At 31.5% G+C, this 22,857-nt stretch overlaps 3 protein-coding genes across 4 annotated transcripts; all 3 read left to right on the top strand.

The window, feature by feature from the left end:
• Nucleotides 1–4,761: 4,761 nt before the first annotated feature.
• Nucleotides 4,762–12,202, top strand: LOC137807254 (subtilisin-like protease SBT2.5). Of its 2 annotated transcripts, none has more exons than XM_068607774.1 (12): nucleotides 4,762–5,176; nucleotides 5,344–5,381; nucleotides 5,534–5,748; nucleotides 6,295–6,439; nucleotides 6,545–6,939; nucleotides 7,221–7,316; nucleotides 7,404–7,476; nucleotides 7,732–8,017; nucleotides 9,123–9,448; nucleotides 9,679–9,946; nucleotides 10,568–10,849; nucleotides 11,432–12,202. In XM_068607774.1, exons 3-12 carry the CDS (start codon nucleotides 5,573–5,575, stop codon nucleotides 11,836–11,838), a joined length of 2,454 nt encoding a protein of 817 aa, XP_068463875.1. In that variant the 5' UTR covers nucleotides 4,762–5,176; nucleotides 5,344–5,381; nucleotides 5,534–5,572; the 3' UTR covers nucleotides 11,839–12,202. The 2 variants fall into 2 exon arrangements, with proteins under 2 accessions (XP_068463875.1, XP_068463874.1); XM_068607773.1 differs by having other exon boundaries at nucleotides 4,774–5,176; nucleotides 5,344–5,395.
• Nucleotides 12,203–13,279: 1,077 nt separating this feature from the next.
• LOC137807253 (oxysterol-binding protein-related protein 4C-like) lies at nucleotides 13,280–18,409 on the top strand. The gene is made up of 7 exons (XM_068607772.1): nucleotides 13,280–13,580; nucleotides 14,323–14,496; nucleotides 14,938–15,183; nucleotides 15,278–15,374; nucleotides 16,142–16,436; nucleotides 16,629–16,731; nucleotides 18,060–18,409. The coding sequence occupies exons 2-7, from the start codon at nucleotides 14,329–14,331 to the stop codon at nucleotides 18,312–18,314; spliced, it is 1,164 nt and encodes a 387-aa protein (XP_068463873.1). The 5' UTR covers nucleotides 13,280–13,580; nucleotides 14,323–14,328; the 3' UTR covers nucleotides 18,315–18,409.
• Nucleotides 18,410–19,858: 1,449 nt separating this feature from the next.
• LOC137807252 (oxysterol-binding protein-related protein 4B-like) lies at nucleotides 19,859–22,221 on the top strand. Its single transcript, XM_068607771.1, has 7 exons — nucleotides 19,859–20,112; nucleotides 20,212–20,355; nucleotides 20,542–20,787; nucleotides 20,873–20,969; nucleotides 21,158–21,449; nucleotides 21,586–21,688; nucleotides 21,851–22,221. The coding sequence occupies exons 1-7, from the start codon at nucleotides 20,110–20,112 to the stop codon at nucleotides 22,100–22,102; spliced, it is 1,137 nt and encodes a 378-aa protein (XP_068463872.1). The 5' UTR covers nucleotides 19,859–20,109; the 3' UTR covers nucleotides 22,103–22,221.
• Nucleotides 22,222–22,857: the final 636 nt, after the last annotated feature.

Here is a 22,857-nt window from a genome sequence, read left to right as displayed (position 1 = left end):
AAAAAGAGGTGCTCTCCTTGCTCAAGCGAGACCTGGGATGAAATTCTAGGTGTTCTCAGCTTGATTCTCGCTCAAGCGAGAAATTCTCGCTCAAGCTAGAATCTCTGTAAAAAGACTTATTTTTTATTTTATTTTTTTTTGCTTTTAAAAGTATAATGTATTATTTCTTATTGTTTTTAAGCGAAAAAACTAAATCTTATTTAAAAATATAATTAAAGGAACTTAATTATGTGTTTCAATGATTTTTGAGATATAATTCAATTGTTTAGAAAAATTTAAAATATGATGTGATTGAATGGTGCATTGATGTGTTACATGAGATGTGGAATGGTGTGTAAGTGAATCAAAACATAGTATTTTTCAGGAAAGGAAATATCGTGTTGAGATTGTTATTAGGGTGTATATATCTGTGAGTATCCTGTGAATGAGACAATCTTGACTCTACTGATATAATGAAATCACATAGATGTTGGTGAGAGTCGAGGGAGGTCCATTTGGCTGAGTGTGAGGTTTGAAAGAACTGATCAGAGCATATCAAATGGATTCACCCTGTCATATGAGATTATGAGAAATTGAGATGAGTATGCTCATGACTGTTTGGATTTCATAGCGAGTAGTATGACATGTGCAGGTCTATGGATGCTAAGTTCAATACACGAATCTTCCGGAAGTAGAGTCAAGTGTCCATGTGTTGTGAGTCAGTAGAAGTCGGACATGAGAAAAATGAATTTTGAATTTTTGATAGACACTTGATGGTTATATGAAATGCATGAAAATTGATGGTTTTATGTAGATGTTTAAAGTTATATTTATATTACAAGTTTTAAAAATATCTAACCTGCCATTTGTTTTGTTTTGTGGTTGTTTTCTTTAATATGTGATGATCGTGTATTTTCACGGGAACAAATGATGTTACAAGTGATAGAGTTTCTCGGCGAGAAGCTGAAATTTTATGTGAATACTCAACGTCTTATGAAGAAAGAGATGTTTTGAAACATTATATGAAAGAGTTGTAAACATTTGTATTATGTTTATATATTAAATTTGATATTTCATACAGATTATGGTTATTAGATGTGAAAAAGTATAGAAATATCACAAATTTTAATAATATAATAATATATATTAATATTTTAAATTAAAATATGAATGAATATTTTATCTTGTAATGTTGTCAAATGAATGTATTTTATCATTTTTTTGATGTCAAAGTATCATCACTTTTCAAAGAACAATACACTTTGTAAAGTAATACATAACTTAAAAGTTAAATTACATGGAGTAAGATTACACTAAACATAACATATCTTTTGGTTTGTTATTATTTATATTCTTCCAACCAATTAATTTCATAGGTTGCTTCATTGAATTTGAGAGTCAATTTTCTAGTGTTGAAATCATATTTGACATCTTGACATCTCTGCTAAATTTATGATTAATTTAGGTTCAATTATTCAACAATGTAATTAATAAAGATTGAACATTAAACAACTTATAAAATCATTATTATTAGATACATTTGGGTCAGCCTAACTTACTTATCCGTATAGTATAAACCAAATACAATAACTATAAATAGATAAACACTCTAAAATTAAAAGTAATTAATTTGTGACTTATTATTACTCATATATATTTTCTTTACTCAAACTATAACTACATTGAGCGTGAGAGTATAAATAACATATACTCCTACTACAAAACCGAGAGATAGAAACTCTAAATATCAAAAAATCAAAATCCAAAAGATAGAGACCAAAACTTAAAGACCAAGAGTATTAAATATTCGATTCTACATGAACATATTATAATTATCAAATAAAAAAAATATATATATCAAAATATACAACAAACCATATATTTATTCTTTCCAATTTATAGGTTTGAGTTATATTGAAAAACAACATGACCTAAAAACACACTATCTTTCAATTTCAATCTTGAAAAACACTAATGTGTGAGAAAACAAAATAGAACTTGTAAAACAAATATTTTTGGGTAATATCACGAATCCATGTTTATATAAAAGAAATGGATGCCATACATAGCCACTAATTACACAACATAAAGGGAGAAGAATGAAAAGCAGAGCATGGAGACATGAGATACATGTGTATCACAAAAACATGGCAAGTTACATTTCTGTGGCAGAAGACAAGATAACACTTAGCAACTGCTCCATGTCAAAATTCTCTATTAATTCCTAAAGACAACTGCACCATCCTCGTTGCTTCCATAATGTTTCTGCATTTTCTTTATTATATAAAACTTTTTTCTCAAAAAACACTATTCTCACTTTTACTTTTTACCCTTTTAATCACATTAGTACTTTTTTTTTATTAAAAAATTAAATTTACTTTTTATATTTTTAAAATGATCATTTGTCATCTAAATTTAACTATATTAATATTTTTTCCTACATTCATTCAATTTCCTTAAAGTTTCCAAGCACATAATCAAGCTAACATCACACAACATTTATATCTTTTTCTATTATTCATAATTAAAGTTTTGTTTGAGTCCACTCACCTAAACTCTCCTTTTGACTCTGAAGATTATTAAATAATAAATGTTCATGAAACGTTCACATGGAGAAAGTTAGATAATATACCATGATTACACTCCTCATTGTTTAATTTGCAAATTCACGAAGGTAATCAAAATCACATTATAGTAATGACAAAACATAAAATTCCCAACATTTATTTATTTATTTATTAAGGTGCTAGGATTTGGAGTTGGGGAACCTTTTTTATTAATTAATGTTTCCCATCAATTTAAAGGGGAATTCATGTACGCGTAATGAAATGATGAAGTGAGATGAGATGAAGGTCTGACTGATGACTGATTAAAGTAATATTAATATAAACTAATATTGATAGCAACAAATCAAAATAAAATAATGCTTTTAGTTAGACAGAATAAATCTCATTGGGATTCGATGTCAATTTCTTAAAAGGTTTAATTATTAAGATAAAAAAATCATTTCTATATTTTTTTTTGTTAATTTCAAGATGACCTTAATCTTAACATTAAAAAATAAATTACAATATTACAAATTTTAAGAAAAAAAATAATATATCACTAAAGAAAACATAAATAGAAACCAATTTTAGATAAAAAAAACTAATTAGTTACAGTAATATAACTAAATTAAACACAATTTTTTAAAAAAATTTGATTTCTAAATTAGTTTATATTATTGTTAATTAATTTCTAAATTAGTATATAATTAACTACAAAAATTTTTGCTATCAAATTTATAATCTAAATAATTGGTAGTTAAAGATAATCGTAGTTAAAACTTTAGTAACTAATTAGATATCAATTTAAAAACTATTTAATAATAATAGAAACTAATTTTGTAATTAAAAAAAAATTAGTCTTTAAAATGTCTCTAATTTAATTTTTTTTTTACAAACTCATGATTTCATATTGAAAATGTATTATTATTAGTAGAAAATATTTTAACAATGGTTTTAGATAGAAAATTTCATAATTTATAAAATATTTAAAAATATTAAATATATATTGAATTTGAGTTACTTTTATTTTAAATTATTTATCTTTTAAATATTTTATTTGAGTCAGTTCGTTAATGTCAACTATAATTAGTTAGGGTAATGTTGATTGAGGTTAGTTTCATGATTTTTTATTGAGTTTTTTTTTGTCAATTTTTTTTAGATTAAAGTCAACAATTTTTTAATTAACATTGAGAAAAAAAATCTTAATTAATATTTTCTGAATTTGATCAATTAACATTTGAAAATAAATCATAATAAATTATTAATAACAAATAACATTATCGATAATAAAACGATAATAATCATCATAGACATGGAAAAAATGACAAAGATCAATCAAACAAATATATTCACATTTGAAAAAAATATCTCTATTATTAACCAAGAAAATAAATGAAAAATAATAGTAGTTTACAAAAACAAAAAATAATTTAAATTAAATTTAAATAAAAAAATGTGATAAACTATAATAAAAAACCTTAATTAACATGAATAAAAAAGTATATATTCCAACAATGTCTCTAAACAAAATCAATTTATGAAAAAAATATAAAAACACATCAATTTGAAAATATGTAAGAAAACACATAAATTTAAAATTATAAGAAATTTCAAATTATTATTAAATTTAATTTTTATGTAATCTAATTATTTTTATAAAATTTCAATGTTTTTAGATAACATGTTACTGCAAAATATTTCAAAATTTCCACTCAAATAATTTATCTTCTTAAACCTCTATGCTTAAATTATGACCATTAAACTTTTTTAATTGAACTAAGTGAAAATAGGAGATGAAATTATTTCATTTATGAAAAATAAAATAGTTTTGGCTGAAATTCATAAACACTTTTTTCTTTTATCATAAATAATCCTTAATAAAAATTATTATGTATCATTCAACAATTGTTTACTATTAAAACAGTATTCTTTTAACTTAAAGTCTATAATAAATGACTCAAATTTCCACTACTAAACCAGTAAAAAGATTCAAATTTAATAAATGGATATATCAGTCTAATAATAGAAATGAAAAATTTCAATAATAATAATAATAATAATAGAAGCAATAATGAATACACATCCCTTTTCCCATCCCTATGATTTCGGACACGCGTAAACGCCACCAAACGTGAAGGGCAATATCGTCCTTTCACCTCAACCGCCTCCGACAGCCTGCGCGCGAATGTCCCCTTTCCCACCTTTTATTTAATACTATTAATTTGCGAACAAAGCAGAACCGCAACCTCACAAATTTTCTAAAAGTAAAAAAAAAACACACTCACATTTTTTTGATTATATTCATTAAAATCAGAACAACGCAAACAAAATGATTCCAATAATAATGATAAACAATGAAAGTTAATTATTAATAATACTAACATCAATATTAATATTACTTCCCTGCATCATGATTCAAGATCAGCCATGATGCTCTTACTTCACTCCATTGACATTCAATTAAACAAATAAACCAAACCCTAACACTCTCACTCTTCACTCACCACCTTCTTCTTCTTCTTCTTCTTCTTCTTCTTCTTCTTTTTCTTCTTCTTCCATGGCTTTCAGGTTCAACACTGACGGTTAGATCACTGATCACCGCAATGTGAATGAATGACTGAGTGCATTGGCGTGTATGTGAATCAAGTCAAGTACGTGTGCAAACCATGCCCTTTCACTTTTCTCTTTGATTCCATCTTCTTCTGCTTTTCTCCCTCACACTGATTCTTTGCTTCCTCTTCTTCATTACTCATTCTTATTCTTACTTTGTTCTCACCATCTCGTGTTATTTTTTTTTTGGTTTTTTCTCTGCTTCCAGTTTATGTGAGAGAGCAACTGCTGGCTACTTGGATCAGAGTGAGTGGACATTGGTAAAGTTTGTTGCTTTGAGCCCAAATTTCAAAAGGGTTGTTTTAGTTTTAGATATGGAACCAGCTTGTGATTTCTATTTAGTAATTTTTTAGTTACCATTTTGTCTAACTGCTTGGCATTGACTGGACCTAACACAGATCTTGTAAGCTATTGGAGTTGGGGATTGGTTAGTGAAAATGAGATTGTTGGTGTTTGGGTGTGTGTTGGTTGTTGTATCGGCACTTCTGGTTTACGGGGATGCTGAGATTTACATAGTAACTGTTGAAGGTGAGCCTATCATAAGTTACACTGGAGGTATTGATGGGTTTGAAGCTACTGCAGTGGAATCTGATGAGAAGATTGATTCCGAAAGGTACTTGTATACATTCCACTCTACTCTTTTTTGTGATTACTACTTAGAGACTTTCCTTTGAGTTGTTTCTCTCTTCACTAAAATCTCCTTTTGAGCCTTTGATTGGACTTGTTTTTAGCTGAGGTGAACATGTCAATAGATTTTTGAAGAGTCTATTTAATTTCTTCTCGAATAAATTTATTTTAGACCCTCTTAAGAAGTATGAACGGTAAAGTAAATGGTTTAACTGTTCAATTCAACTATTGCTCATATAATTTTTTGTTGGAAACCTGAATTATTTGAGAAGTAGAGATATTTATCTTTCTTGTGTAGGCTAATTTGTGATTGCGAACAATTTATTTATAGATGTTGCCTTTTCTCTCTCTTCGTTTTCGAGGAAAATAATGCAATGATCACCACCCCACTCTGTTTTGAGCAGTAATTTTCATTTTACCGAAAAAAAATAAATTTGACTGTTATTTTTCTCTTCTAGTATCTGATGAACCAAGAGATGGATACTGGATAGTGTGGTTGCTCACCTTTTATACTATTTAAAACTTCTTCCAGTGAATTGGTTACTTCTTATGCTCGCCATCTTGAGAAAAAACATGACATGCTGCTTGGGTTGCTGTTTGAGGAAGGGACATACCAGAAACTCTATAGCTATCGACATCTTATAAATGGGTTTGCTGTTCATATTTCACCGGAACAGGTGAAGTCTTCTTTTATCCTTTTATTATTCTTTATAAGCTGACTAACATATTTTGAATTCATTTCCTTACTCTAATTTCGATATGCTATCCCTTTATATTAGTAGGCAGAAACTCTAAGACGTGCTCCCGGAGTGAAATCTGTTGAGAGGGACTGGAAAGTGAGGAAACTTACAACACACACCCCACAATTTTTAGGGCTTCCAACTGGGGTTTGGCCAACTGGAGGTGGCTTTGATAGGGCTGGAGAAAACATTGTCATTGGATTTGTGGACTCAGGGATCTATCCTCATCACCCAAGTTTTGCAACTCATAATGCTGAGCCATATGGGCCAGTTCCAAAATATAGAGGAAAATGTGAAGCTGATCCGGATACTAAGAGAAGTTACTGCAATGGGAAGATTGTTGGAGCACAGCATTTTGCTCAAGCTGCAATAGCTGCTGGGGCATTCAACCCCACAATTGACTTTGCGTCTCCTCTAGATGGTGATGGGCATGGAAGGTTAGGCCCTGCCGCCTTTTTTATTTATGAACTTCTTCCCTAGGAATTCTTCTCATGTTCCCTTTCTACAGGATTGAAAGATATCAAAATGTGTCATTTCCTTCAATCCTTTTTATGAGCAAATAATAAGAAAGTAACATTAGTTCTTCATTCTTTTTCTTTGAAGCACTTGAAATGGATAGTTTTAACAATGACAACATTATGCCTAAAGCCATATATATTTTTATTTGATAACTTTTTTTTTAATGATTTTCTGTTTTTTCTTTGTCGTCTCCTGGAAGTCATACGGCATCTATTGCAGCTGGAAATAATGGAATTCCTGTGAGAATGCATGGCCACGAATTTGGGAGAGCCAGTGGGATGGCCCCTCGTGCTAGGTGAGGAACAATAATACCCTTGGTTGTTTTAAAACTGGAAACTACAATTCGTTCTATTGCACTAAAGATTTGGTGTATCTTTTTCAGGATTGCTGTGTACAAGGCACTTTATAGACTGTTTGGAGGGTATGTCGCAGATGTAGTTGCTGCAATCGATCAGGTATACAAGAATATTATACACACGCACACACACATTAACTTACGAATTCATGTAATAGTCCCTACCTCCCACCCAGGCAATATGTTCACACTAGATTTCTTATGAGTGTATATTAGTGCACCTTGCAGCTGCACTTTTTATTTTGATGTAAATCTTAACATTCAATATAAAATTCAGTAACTTGTCCCAGCAATCTCATTTTTTGCTGTTTGTTTCTATCTCAAATTATAATTTACAAAATTTGAGTATCTACAGGCTGTATATGATGGAGTGGATATACTCAGCCTTTCAGTTGGACCCAACAGTCCTCCAGCAGCCACCAGAACTAGCTTCTTGAACCCTTTTGATGCTACTCTTCTTGGAGCTGTGAAAGCTGGTGTATTTGTCGCACAGGCTGCTGGAAATGGTGGTCCTTTTCCGAAGACACTGATTTCATATAGTCCATGGATAGCATCGGTAGCAGCTGCAATTGATGATCGTAGATATAAAAACCATCTGATCCTTGGAAATGGAAAAACCTTAGCTGGAATTGGGTTATCACGTGAGTTTTCCGAATTCTTACTCTGTATTTTCAGATTATTATTCTTTTTGATGGATTGATATTGATAGTCAGGAGTTATGGTATGGATTGATTATCGAGACTTGTGAGAAGAAATTTTCCTTTTTAGTTGATGGGAACACAAAAATAAGTTTCCCTTTCTGAATTTGAAAAAAAAAGGAAAGAAACAAAAACACATTTTCGAGAAAACTGATCTTTTTTCTGTTATTGCTTCACTTTATCTCTAGCTTTGTTTTCTTCGTTACCACTAAAAGAATATAAGAACAAGGTAATTGTATTGTCTTTTTCTTCTGTGTGACATCAATCATTTCCAAGTGTAGAAATGTCCTCCTTGGGACTTAGGTATGTCATATCCCTCCTTTACTTTAATTGGAAAAATGCATTTACTAGCTAGCTTTAATTGTTAAATTAGAGTAGTAGTCAGAATGAAAATGTTTGGTATTCAGTATTCTTTCAATGAAGTTTGGTTTATTAAATATAGACCAGATATGTTGATTCCTGATTATCTTTCACCTTAAATGGTTCAATGCATATTAGTGAGACAACTCATCCCTTAATTAAAAGTGCGTGCAACAAAACATGTTCTGTTATTTGGTTTGTAAATTATTTTTCAATTTAAGTTGAATATAGTAAATAGAATATTTAATAGCCGAGGTAAATTGTACTGACATTGCTAGGTGCTTTTCAACATATCTTTTGGTGACTGAGGATGTATATGTTCATCATGTACTAGTTGTCTATAGAAGCAGTGAGTATTTCCAAATGATATAATAAGTTATTGTTTACGATTTTATAAAGTTATTGTTTACAATTTATTGTTTACTTTATAATATGAAATGTGGTAGAGTTGTATACATATTAGGTTTGTTTTGTTGTATGGGGTTTAGTTATTAATGCAACGTAGGTTGCAAAGCAAATTTCGTTCAAGAAATAAGGTCTCTCCAGTGTTGTGTAAATTTATGCTTACATAGCATTGTCAAATCAGATATATTGATGTTAACAGTTGATTTATTTTAGATCCTCATGTACACTATAAATATTCAATACCAAATCTATATTGCTAAAATATGCATAATGGCTTGTACAGCTTCCACACATTTGAACGAAACATACACATTGGTTGCTGCAAATGATGTGTTGCTAGATTCTTCAGTTATGAAGTACAGCCCCACAGATTGCCAGAGACCAGAACTTTTAAACAAGAACTTGATAAAGGGCAATATTCTTCTCTGTGGTTATTCCTTCAATTTTGTTGTTGGCACTGCATCGATCAAGAGAGTTTCAGCAACAGCAAAGGCCCTTGGTGCAGTTGGGTTTGTTCTTTGTGTTGAAAATGTTTCTCCAGGAACAAAATTTGATCCAGTCCCTGTCGGCCTTCCTGGGATTCTCATAACAGATGCCAGTTATTCAAAGGTAATCAACTCATCTGTACTGGTATATCTATGTAGGTTTACATTGAGTTCAATGCTATGTTCATTTTCTCTTTGCCTATAATTTATTCCACAGTCAAGTACTTATCTCAGTTACCACTGTTTTTATTTTATTTTTCTACATTTTCATCAATAATATTTGTTTTTGTTTATAATCATAAAGTGTGCACTATTTATCATGTGATTTAGTACTTTCAAATTATTTTTTTTCAGGACCTAATAGATTATTATAATATCACTACACCAAGAGATTGGACTGGACGGGTAAAGAGGTTTGAAGGTACAGGTAAAATTGGTGATGGTTTGATGCCTATTCTGCATAAATCTGCACCACAGGTGGCATTATTCTCTGCTCGAGGACCAAATATAAAGGATTTCAGCTTCCAAGAGGCAGATCTTCTCAAACCAGATATATTAGCTCCTGGTTCATTGATTTGGGCTGCTTGGTGTCCAAATGGAACTGATGAGCCAAATTATGTTGGTAAGTTATGACTTGGCTATATTGTCTTTGCTGTGGTTGCTTGAAAGCTTCTACCTACAATTATACCTTTCAACCTCATGACCTGGGCTTAAGCTCGTATGTGTTAGTGAGGTTTGGGGTGTAGGGTTCAATTCCTAAGTTCTGCAAAAAATAGAGATCTCTGAACTTTGGCATTTGTTCATAGGAGCAACTGATTGATTGAAGATATGCTGCTTTGAACCGGAAATAATTTTCTTCTTTTCATGTGGATAATATGAGAATTTCCTCAATAACTGAGACAATACAAGATACCGAGCCAGACAAGAGACCCTCTTGGTAGAAAAAAGAGAACATGTACATTGCACTATAAAACCTGACAAACTAATATGCTCTACATAGGAATATTAGATACTGATGTTTATGGTTTCTCTTTGTTTTGAGATTACTTGTAGATAATTTTAATTCCTGCTAATTGATGCTCTAAACTGTGGGAAAATGTGTTAGGATTTCCTCATATTATTAAAAGAATAAATGCATTAAGGAGGGGGGGGGGGGGGGGGGGGGGGAGAAAGCTAGAAGAAAAACTTGGTGATATATTATATATTATTATATAATTCATAGCAATTTTTGTTTCTTGTGCAGGTGAGGGGTTTGCCATGATATCTGGAACCAGCATGTCTGCACCACATATAGCTGGAATAGCTGCTCTTATAAAGCAGAAGCATCCTCATTGGAGCCCTGCTGCCATTAAATCAGCCTTGATGACAACATCAACAACTCTAGACAGAGCAGGGAATCATCTTCTAGCACAGCAAACATCTGAATCAGAAGCTATGAAGCTGGTCAAAGCTACTCCTTTTGACTATGGGAGTGGACATGTTGATCCAACAGCTGCCTTGGACCCTGGACTCATCTTTGATGCAGGTATGATTTCTTCTTCCCTAGTATAACTATTTCTTTGTCTTACCAAGTTTAAACTCCCAATTAACTTGTATACAAGTATTTGATTAATCGTGTTAAACTCATGATCTGGAACCCATTTTTTGGCTGGTTCAGTTGTTTACGAGAAGTTCACTTGAAAGAATCTCTATAAAATGAAAAAATGGTTGATTAACTATGATAACAAGAAATGCAACTGATGAATCTCGATGAAACTGAAAAAAAAATAACATTGATAGAAATGTAATTAAAATCGATTGTTAAATTTCTTTAACCAAGACAGGGACTTTCTGCAGTTGTTTTCTATTTACTCAAACATTGGGAGCCTGAAATAAATTTTAGTATTAAAACAAGGGGTAAAACCGAAGCATAATGATAGTAGTTATGATATGTAAAATCACCTTAAATATGATTTTTAAAGTCATTATTACAATACAGCAAAAAAAAGTCATTATTACAGAACTCAATTTTCAATTAACTAGCACTCCATGATTGGATAACAGTGTAAACAACTTTTACTCAGTGTATTTCAACTATATCTAAGAAATTTACTAATCAATTTTGCAGGATACAAGGATTATCTAGGCTTCTTGTGCACAACACCGGGCATTGACGTTCATGAGATAAGGAACTACACTCACACACCATGTAACACCGCCATGGGCAAGCCATCAAATTTAAACACCCCTTCTATCACAATTTCCCATCTTGTGAGAACTCAAGTTGTCACACGCACGGTCACAAATGTTGCTGAAGAAGAAACCTATGTGATCACAGCCAGAATGGAGCCGGCTGTTGCCATTGAAGTCAACCCTCCGGCAATGACTATCAAAGCAGGTGCATCACGACAGTTTTCCGTGACACTGACAGTTCGGTCAGTGACAGGAACCTATAGTTTTGGAGAGGTTTTGATGAAAGGGAGCAGAGGGCACAAGGTGAGGATCCCTGTTCTGGCCAATGGATACCGAAGATAGATGTCATAGCTTAGTTTGGTCAGCAAAGGAAAGCAAAGCAGTGTTGCTTGTAACATTCTTTGTAACTTGTGGGGAATAAGGTATGGCGCTACATTTATTCGTCTATATATATATATATAATATTAAATCATGAATAGGTGTAATGTAATGTAAAGGTAAGCAGGTGTAAGGGGTCACTCCTAGTTTCTTCCACATATAAAGTTTTGCTTATATGGTCTAGTTATTTGTTGTAATGCTTCATCATAAGTTTTTTCCTTGTATCTGCCCCATTCCCCAAAAGTATCTTGCTTACTGCATGTGTAATACATGAAATAATTAGTAGTATAACATAAAGTATCAATGGCACAGCATAAATTTTTCCAAAGCTGTTGGCAAGTTCAATTCCTTGGCTCTTATATCAGCACTCTGAGTTTGAATACTGGCAACTGGGTTGTCGTGTTGTGGTCCAAAATATAATTGTTAGACTTGGTTAAAAGACATGATTATTGACTTCTTGCATTTGTCTTTTTAGTATTAATATGTTCCACCAAGAATGTTCAAACTGGGTAGGTTTTGTCCTTTCATTTGCTTTCTTCCATGATACATTACTAGTAAGGCTACCAGTGGTCCACCACACTTGCTGCTTCTAGGTGTGTATGTGACGTACGGGAATCTTTTGGAGTCAACTGGCTTGCTGAAAATAACAATTTAAGGTGGTTAAATCCTAGATCCTAAGACATGTTTTTAATGATAGACTTCTGAGTTGCATAATCAATGACACAATATTGCAACTCCAACTCTCCAAAGCAAATGTATTTATGTTTAACAGTTTAAGGAATATCTGGAAAACTAATTAAATTATTCTATTTAAAACATGTATAAATAAATAAATTTCGTGTTAATGACAAGTTTTAGGTGATAAGTTTTCTGAACAGGCATTTAATTACGAGAATAATTAATTCTCCGATATTATCTTAATAATTATCCTACTTTTACAGTAAATATTAAATGTGCTTTATATTTTAAGATGTATTAATTTTTGTATTTAATACTTTCTTAAAAGGATGTAGAAGGGTATATTGGAGGATAAGGAAGATAGTATGGAATTTCTAATTATTCTTAATTAAAGAGGAGTACTAACGAAGTGTTTTAACATTTTTTATGGATTAAAATTTACTGTTGACTTATAAAGTATGAAGTGCAATTAATAAATTTTTATATTTTTTAATAAATTTCATATAATGGGTATGATTGTCAATTTAATAAGAATTAGATAGTTTAGACTATCCAGGTTTTAATAATAATTTCTATGTAACATGAATTTAGAATTTGAATTCGTGAAAATAATAATAAGAATAATTATATTTAGTTACATGTGATAATTATTTAAAAACCGTGTGATTTAGGATAACTAATACATAATTAGTACATATATAATTTGACTGAAACTGTTGTGATAGTCAGAGAGAATATTTATTTGTTCAAGCTTTCTCCCAACTAACTAAGTTCTTAATCTTTGCAAGCACCCAAATGCCACCGATTACTATTAGGTTTTCTAAAATGGCTAAAATTTAATGGGAAAACCCAACCCATTAATATACACTCAGGCATGCTCATTTTGAGTGGCCCAAACAACAAACTTTGTTTCCCTGTTCAATCAAATCCTTAAACTCCCCATAAGTTGAGTTCATACATAGTTTTTCTCACTGCCAAACCCTGCTTCTTCTTCATCTTCTTCATAACCTCAATCACTGTCCAACAAGGTATGTCCTGTGTTTCTCAACTATTTCCATCTGTGATTGAGCATGCTTGTATTGTGTGCACCCCATCCATATCATACTAATTGCAATAACAGCATCCACTGTTTTAGATTCAATTAAGTTTCGATTCTTTATAAGGTTGTTTTCCTATGCTGTTTTCCGGCACCTCCAAAGGGTGGTTTTACTGTTCCAAATTGGTGGTACTCATATGAATGCACGCTACATTGTTTGTAGACATTTTGGTTAATCACGCAATATAATGCTATTATAATATTATATGCGTTGGTTGTCATGTCACCACCTTAAAACCTTATAGCACGTGAAAGCGAAACGAGAAACTTAAAAAAGGAAGGTTGATATTCGTTCTCCCACTACACGATACTGTAGAATATTATTGATACCAATTCTAGTCACTGTTTTTTAATTGCCATAAGGAGTTAAAAAGAAGAAAGAAGAAGTTATTTATTTAATATTCTGTAAAGAAGTTAATTAAAATATGAAAAAAATAAACACATACAAAATTAAGAATTGAACTAAAATTATAGAATTTTTAAATAATAAAAATAAAGAGTCAAAAAATGAAGGCTACAAGAAACTCTCTTCTATATATCAGTTTTTAAAAATAATTTAATATCGCAGTTAATATTTTATAAAGGTCATTGCTATTTGCTCATATTTTAATTAATTTATACACAGATAATGGTAAATGTTTAAGGGTATTAAGAATGTGTTTGATTGTGGTTAGGTGGAGATGGAGGTAGCCATGGGGAAGGAAGCTAAAAAAATTGTTTTGACCAAACCCTTCTCATTAGAAGGCGAATCTGATGCAGAACCGTTTTATAGAGCCCCCAATCTCCTGCGTCGCTTGTTAGGTTTACTCAAGAACGTGCGGCCAGGATCAGATCTCACAAACTTCCAGGCAAGTTCTCTCTTACACTAACTTTCAACTTCATCTAGACCTACCAAATTTACATACACTGCTTCAATGCTCTAACATATTCTATTCGATGAATATTTAGATACATTTCTTAAAACTTAGATTATATCAACAACTACATTTGCCTATAATTTTCGGCAATACCAAAGACTGACAAAATTATATTTGTGAATACAATTTTAATGCTTAAATGTATACAAGTACAGTCATACATGTATAGAGGATAACTTTAATGATTTCGAGTGGACTCAACTTTTGAGTAAAGTTAATCTGATTCAAAAGGAGAATTGATCAAAGGTGATGAGTAGATATTTTTACCAAAAATTAAACATGAACAAAGAGGGTGGATTAACTTAATGGTGACTGTCTAATAGGCATTAGTTATGAATGATCACAGATTTAAGTATTTTGTGTTGTGTACAGCTGCCGCCTGTGTTTAATTTCCCAAAATCTCAGCTCCAATGCTATGGTGAATCAGTGTACTGCACATCTTCCAACTTGCTGAGCAAATGCAACAGTGAGCAGAGTCCACTGGACAGGTTCACATCTGTGGTAGCATGGAGCATATCTACCACACGCCCTTCATCTTTTGGTGTGGCTCCTTATACTCCTACTCTTGGAGAGACGCACCATGTTTCTAAGGGCAATCTCAATGTCCTACTGGAGCAGGTACTTATTGCTTCTCAATTTGTGCTCAAATGTGGACTCTCTCTTCATTGAACGTGATAGATATAATAACATAATCACCTTCTTGTGTCTGCAGGTTTCTGTCAACCCTCCTGTGTCTGCCCTCCATGCAACAGATGAGAAGGAAAACATTGAAATGATATGGTGGCAACAACCTGTTCCAAAATTTCATGGTATCTTTCACCTTTTTCTAGGACAATTAGTAACTCAAATCCACACTAACTCATAATTTAAAAACTGAAATGTACAATTGCAATACAATTCTTTTCCAATTCCTAATTAATTAGCCAATAACTAAAATCTGTCTCGACAACGAACTTACAGAATGGTTGTAGTAGCTTTCAGTTTTCGGCATGCAGCAAATTTCTGTGGCTCACCACTCATAGAGCAATTACGAGATATTAGAAAGAATTAAGAAAGGAACATATGTTCGCAGTACACTCTTGACACATTTTTTAAACTCTACATCACTAGCTGAAATTTGTTAGAAATCATAAATTTGTGGGAATTTTACTTCTTATTTGTTGAGTCACACTCACCATTCTGTAATTTCTAATGAATTTTAACTAGTGAGGAAATTAAAGAGTGTCACTAAGACTTCTATTTTTTTGCATTATGGCATTTACCTGCCTTCTACAAATGAGATATCAAAGTGAAAACTGAATGCATTCTTTCAAGTGCTGCATTTCATTAAGATGTCACTAGTATAATTTTGCAGTCTTCCTCTAGATGGTCAAATTGGGTGTGGAATCTTTACATGTTCCTCTGACTTATGCCATGGTTGAATCCATGCAAAACATTGCTTATGTTGGTTCACAATGATCTTGAACAAGTATTTTAATTAACCTGTCTCAAGTCAAATTTCAAGTTGTAAATGCTAGCCCCTTATTCAGCAGTCATGTCTGTAAATTCATGAGAGAATTTCAAACTAAATATGCAGGCACATCCATTGATGCTGAAGTGCATGGTAAACGGCTGCTGAAGCTCCTAAATCATGGGGAAACATATGAAATGAATAGTCCTCACCTTTCAATTAGAATTCTTCCAGTTCCTCGGATGGACTGGATTGGCAATGTTAATATACGGTGCCCTGAGACAGGTCTTGTTGCTGAAATATCATACACATCAAGCCACTCGCTTTTTGGATTTGGGGGAAATCGTAACTTGATCAAAGGGAAGATCATTGACTCATCATTATTCAAAGTTCTCTACGAAGTTGATGGTCATTGGGATAAGTACGTGTATACTCTCTCCAACTCCAACATTAATTTATTCTTCTTCCATCTCTATAATTTAAAATTTATTCATTTCATAGAATTCTTTTATATAATTTCTCTAATGACTTTCACATGACTTGATTTTTCAAGAATATTATGCTACACATGATGATTATAGTGACACATTTCTTATGAAATTAAATTATGCAGGACAGTTCAAGTGAAGGATTCAAACAGTGGAGAAGTCAGAGTGATATATGATGCAAAAGAAGTCATTTCGGGGCTCAAAACACCTATGGTTAAGGATGCAGAGGTAATTAACTTCTGCTCTGTCTCCATTTGCTTGTGATATTTAATTAGTTATATTTATATATCCCTGATATTTATCAACCAATCTTCCTGGCATGGCCTGCAAAAGCCTTTTCTGATTAGGAACTACAAGAATGTTCTTTAGACAAATCATCCCCTGTAATAGTGAAGAAAAAAATTGTCCTTTTCATTAAATTATAAACACAATAAAATTATATTAAAGAGATAACCAAGTGGGTAACTTTTAGTGTGTTTTAAATTTAAATAATCCAGTCATTTTTTTATTATCTCAACTAAAATTGGATATCAAACATTTTTATAGCAGGGTAATTTTATTTGATTACTATCAAATGATTTAAAAATTTATAAAAACCTGCAGACTTACTCATTCGATAAAAACTTTTAACTTAAACTATTAGATTGTCAAAATTTAATACATGCAAAAAATTATATTTAATAAAGTAGTTTTATTAAACGTAATTAGTGTTGTAATTTGATTTAAAAATTTTAATAGTTGGTTCATTTTATAATCAAAGAATATTATTTTGTATGTTCTCATCCGTTTGAATCCTTTAAAAGTTAAAAAAAAGTTATTAAGAATTGTATTTTAAGTTTAATTTAATTTCATAAAACCAACTTATAATATAAGATTTAGGATTTAGAGATTAGGTTTACATCCACTTATAAACTATGAAATATCCTAATCTCTTATTGATATTTGATTTTTAACAAGAAATATCCTAATCTTTTATTGATATTTTATTTCTAACAAGAGTTCAAAGATTGTTATGAAATATCGTAATCTCTTATGATATTTGATTTCTAACTAGAGTTTCTTGTTGTTCTTTTTTTCATATATATGACAATGAAAAAGAAACTTAAATGATAGCGACGCATCCTAAACAAATAAATACGGTATGTGCTTCAGTTTTAGTGAGTCGTACAGCAATCAATAATCAAGCATAATGTTCTTAACATATTGCATCAAGCATTTAATTGTAACGACGTGTTGACATAGTTAGGTTGGAAACTCCGTAATTCCGCGTACACGTCCCTTTCCAAACATGTACCGTAGAAAAACTTCTGCATAGCCACCACCCAAGCAGATACAGATGTACATTCGTAATCTCTGTCATTATATAAAGACTTTGATTTGAGCCTAATTGTTTTATTTCAATTAAGCACATGTTTATCATCTAGTTACTTACAGAAAAAACCGACAACTGACAGCATGAATTATTGGTATCAATGGAGTTAGTAATTTTAATTTTACTTGTGTTGGATAATTTGGCAATTAAAAGGTTTTGTTGGTGTTGTGATTGTTACATGCAGAGGGTGTGGAGAAGTGAATCAGCTGTTGTTTGGGGTGAGTTGAGTGAAGCCATAATGAGGAATGAATGGGAGAAAGCGAGTGAAGAAAAGGAAGGTGTGGAGGAAAGAGAGAAGAAGATGGTTAGAGAAAGAGGTATGAAAGGAGAAAGCTGGGTTCCTAAGAACTTTAGGGTGTCCTACAGCAAAGACACGTGGGAATGGGTCTGCTTACCCATTCATAAATGGGTCCCTCCAGCCCCAATCATTGCTCCTTAGTTTATTTATTGTTATTAGTCGTTTTCCTTTTAAATTTCAATACTTTTTGTATTATTAGTTATTTTTATATTAAAAGTTGGACTTTTAAATCTAAATTCATCTTACAAAAATTACTTATATATTAATTATTTTTATCTCTATGAAATCTTTAATACAATCCTTTACGTTTTTTACGCTGAGATTGAGATTTTAATTTATGTGTGAAATTAGATATTTATGAATGGTTTAATAATTGATGAAATAATAACAAGTTCTGATTAAAATAAATTCTAAATAATTTTTATACTAATTTTAATTAAATTTTAAATTTAATTTAATCTTATAAAATTAACGTGAAATTTGTACTTATTTATATATTATGAATTGATCTTATTTATAGTTAATAAGAAAATTTAATATTTAATATTAAAAAAGTTTATAATAGTGGTTGAATTAGCAAGAATAACAAACAATAAAACACAATTGAAGATAATTTAGATTGCAATTTCTTTTTGTGCGATATCAATTCTAACTTGCATTCTATTATTTTTTAAAAATTTTCAAAATTATCCTTATTTCGAATTTAAAAATCCAAAATAATAAATATAATTCAAAATTAAAAAAATGCATTTCGGACAAAAAAAAATTTGGAACACAAAATTGAAAATGCATTTTTGGATAAAAAGTTTTGAAATTCAAAAATATGTTCAAGAAATTGAAATCCAAAATATTTCCAAATAAAAGATTCCGGAAGTAATTTTTATCTATATTTTTATTTATTTAAGATTATTTTTATCATTTTGAGGGAATATTTTTATATTTTAAATAGAAGATTGGGTGTATGTTGAAATTGATATGGTGCAGGGAGAAGTTGCCAAGATTGTTTACATATGGAGTGTTTTTCAACCTGGGCCACTTTCAAATTGGGAAGAAAGTTTGCAATGTGTGAACACATTTATACTCGAAAGAGATTTCGAAAGAGATTGTAAAAAATTCAAATATGAAATTAAACATTTAACAATAAAGAGAGATGTGTAACATGAATAATATATAAAGAAAAAGCACAAAAATTAACAAATTTATCACTTTAAAGTTTTAAGGTGGAAGTATGTGTCTCCTATATGTAAATTATCGAATTCATATCATCGAATTTCTTATTTATTATATTTTTTGAAAAAAATAGAGTGATAATTGAGATGTATTTAGATAAATATCCAGTAGAATGTCATATTAATATTTTTTTATAAATATGAAATATCTCGTTTATGAATAGATAGATATTTCACAATTAAAATAGTAAAAACCAAAAAAAAAGGAAGGACCAAAACGATACACGAGGCAGAAACAAAACGTTGGGTCTGGAACGCAGTATTTATTGTCACAAAGCTTGAGTGAGACATGTTAAACGTGCTCGCGTTGTCGATCCATGATGCAGCAACATGTGAACACCGATTGAAACATTACAGTTTCATTTATTTTTCTTCAAGATCATCGAAATCAATTATACATATTCATCCTATTTCTCAACAATTTTTTTTTAATGGAAACAAATAGTACCTTTTCAATGTATCTACTTCCTGGCCACACCGCTAGAAATTATCTTTAAATTACTGTAACCTAAAATTTATAGTAACTGTTTATGCATTGAAGTGTAGTTATTACACACACATGTACTGTGTTATGTAGAGGGCAAATTAGGTTTTACAGTGTAGGTATGATATAAATAAAAGCAGCTACCACTTGTACAACAAAATATATATTCAGCTTCACCTTAGCTAGCTTCTGAGTTCAGCAAGTGAAGTTGTTGCAGACATACATGGTAACTAAGTACACATTCATTCAGCTTCTGACCTTCATCATTCATTTCTCTCATCACTCACAAATCATAGTGTGTGTTATGTTTTGTTTTGTGGTGTAGGAGACAAAAATAGTCCTCAGTAGGCCATTATCACTGGAGAGGCAATCAGATCAGGAAACAAACTATAAAGCTCCAAACATTTTGCGGCGCATACTAAGTCTTTTTAAGAATGTTCGCCCAGGATCCGATGTCTCTTGCTTCAAGGTAAGCTACCTACACCATATTATATATATATATATATATATAACAATTAACATTTTTATTACATGACTAAATTGAAAGAGTTGGTACTAAAGTTTGTGACATTTTTCAAGAAATGATAGAGTTGTAAATTATGTTTGAAAAGGTAATTTTGATTTCTCATATTATTGTAAGTGATTACTGGTGCAGCTTCCACCTGAGTTCAACATGCCCAAGTCAGAGCTTCAGTGCTATGCAGAGTGCGTATATTCCACAGCATTAGACATCCTAAGCAACCTCAACGGTGGCAAAACACCATTGGATAGACTCATATCTGTTGTAGCATGGACCATTTCTGCAGTGCGCCCCTTATGGTTTGGTGTTGCACCTTACAATCCCACTCTTGGTGAGACTCACCATGTTTCCAAAGGAAACCTCAATGTCTTACTGGAGCAGGTACTATACTCACTATGTTATTTCATTCTCACTTTTCCCTAAAACGCTTAATTCAAATCTCCATACAAATATGCTTTGTTCTCAGGTTTCACATCACCCTCCGGTGTCTGCTCTCCATGCAACCGATTCTAAGGAGAACATAGAAATTATATGGTGCAATTCTACTGTTCCAAAATTCACTGGTAATTTAAGTTCTTCAACATATATATGTTCTTTTATAAAATAAATATGTTCATTTTCATAATAATTGGAAATCTTTGTCATCCTTAATTTTAGCTTCAGTTGATCATAATTAATGTTCCAACGTTTTCTGAATTTTGAATTCGAATTATTAAAGAAAGACTTATACATAACAAAATCAATCATGCAGGTACTTCAGTAGAAGCTCATGTTCATGGCAAACGAGAGCTGAAGCTCCACAATCATGGAGAGACTTATGAAATGAATTCTCCTAATCTCCTGATCAGAATTTTCCCAGTCCCTGGGAATGATTGGTTTGGCAATGTCACTATTCGGTGCATAGAAACAGGTCTTGTGGCAGAATTAAGCTACATAAGCCAATCTTTCTTTGGGTTTGGAACAAATCGGAGACTGATTAAAGGGAAGATTTTTGATTCATTATCTAAGAAAATTCTGTGTAAAATTGAAGGTCATTGGGATAGGTAGGTATCCCACTCTGAAGTTTTATTAACTAATTACCTATATGTCCTCAGAAATCAAAACCTACGTACCTTTCACCACTTTTTGTCAATTGTTTACCTATATGTTCCTAATCCAATCATTCCCACATTGTTGCAGTACTGTAACAGTGAAGAATACAGACAATGCAGAAGTAAGGGTGATATATGATGCAAAAGAAGTTATATCAGGACTCCAAGCTCCTGTTGTCAAGGATCTAGAGGTAATAAATATCATATATTGTTTGTGTTAGCTCTAGGAAGTACATTTTCCTTAATGATAACACACATACATGTATATATATTTTCTCAATTTTCATTGCTTAAAATGTGAATGTGCAAGTGTCCCGTTTTATTATTAGATTGTGTTGTACATTATTATGCAGAGAGTGTGGCCAACAGAAACAGTTCTAGTTTGGAATAAATTGAGCGAAGCCATCTTAAGCAAAGACTGGGAAAAGGCAAAAGAAGCAAAGAAAAGTATAGAAGAAAGACAAAGGGAGCTTCACAGAGAAAGAGAATCAAAAGGAGAAAATTGGGTTCCTAAACACTTTTTGGTGTCTTGTAGCAAAGAAAAGGGATGGAACTGTTCACCAATTGAAAAGTGGGTCCCAAACGCTCCTATCATCTCCTTGTAATTTATTTGTATATCTTTTAAAACTGTTACCATCTTTTCCAACAAACAACGGCATGCTGCATTATTTTCATCTATGTTTTAAAACTCATATATATATGAAGGGGGTTAGATATTGTGAAAGTCATGAGCTAAAGCAATATGCATGGTTGTTATGAAAAGCAATAAGTGAAGCAGGTATTGCTTTTGAATTCTTGCCATGAAATCTGCAATGAACTGTCCAATTTGTCATAGAAAGAAGGAAACAAATTGAAAGAACAGTGTCCCTCTCATCAGATTGGTGTTGGAAATGGGAGAGAGGAAGAGGAGTAGAGATGAGGGCACATGCATCCCACGTGAATATGAAACTCTCTATTTCCCTCACAATGAATGAAGAGTGAGGAATGTAAAAGATTGAAATGTGCGATTGAAGAAACTTCCACGTACCCTCTATTTCCCATACTAATCAATTCTGAAAGAGAGTTACTCATTCAAGTAGAGTTAAGTATGGGTTCCAATCATTCTATTAAACCAGTATAATGATTTTATTAAGAATGCTAAATTTCATAAAAACTTTTGATTTTGTACAAGACCCCAATATTAAGAATACAAATATTTTTTCAAAGAAACTAAAATTATGAATTAAAAAAAATTAAGGACTAACCACAGAAACCTCTTTTTGTATTGTGAAATTCTCTCCCATCCTGAAACCTTAACCTACAGATCTTGTTCTTTATTTACTTGAGAGAGTGGTATATCTCCTAGAATGTCCAACATCTC

This window comes from Phaseolus vulgaris, chromosome 3, assembly GCF_000499845.2.
Source record: "Phaseolus vulgaris cultivar G19833 chromosome 3, P. vulgaris v2.0, whole genome shotgun sequence".
In the NCBI taxonomy this organism is placed as follows: Eukaryota; Viridiplantae; Streptophyta; class Magnoliopsida; order Fabales; family Fabaceae; genus Phaseolus; species Phaseolus vulgaris.
The sequence above is the reverse complement of the archived record's forward strand: the minus strand, read 5'-3'. Positions and strand labels throughout refer to the sequence as shown.

Bases quoted from the DNA above. Each gene is read 5' to 3' on its own strand.
- LOC137807254 (XM_068607774.1), top strand. From the start codon at position 5,573: ATGAGATTGTTGGTGTTTGGGTGTGTGTTGGTTGTTGTATCGGCACTT. The intron at 7,317-7,403 runs GTGAGGAACAAT...TATCTTTTTCAG, and splicing joins GGGATGGCCCCTCGTGCTAG to GATTGCTGTGTACAAGGCAC. The intron at 8,018-9,122 runs GTGAGTTTTCCG...TGGCTTGTACAG, and splicing joins AGCTGGAATTGGGTTATCAC to CTTCCACACATTTGAACGAA.
- LOC137807253 (XM_068607772.1), top strand. From the start codon at position 14,329: ATGGAGGTAGCCATGGGGAAGGAAGCTAAAAAAATTGTTTTGACCAAA. The intron at 15,375-16,141 runs GTATCTTTCACC...CTAAATATGCAG, and splicing joins ACCTGTTCCAAAATTTCATG to GCACATCCATTGATGCTGAA. The intron at 16,732-18,059 runs GTAATTAACTTC...TGTTACATGCAG, and splicing joins CTATGGTTAAGGATGCAGAG to AGGGTGTGGAGAAGTGAATC.
- LOC137807252 (XM_068607771.1), top strand. The intron at 20,356-20,541 runs GTAAGCTACCTA...TTACTGGTGCAG, and splicing joins CCGATGTCTCTTGCTTCAAG to CTTCCACCTGAGTTCAACAT. The intron at 21,450-21,585 runs GTAGGTATCCCA...ACATTGTTGCAG, and splicing joins ATTGAAGGTCATTGGGATAG to TACTGTAACAGTGAAGAATA.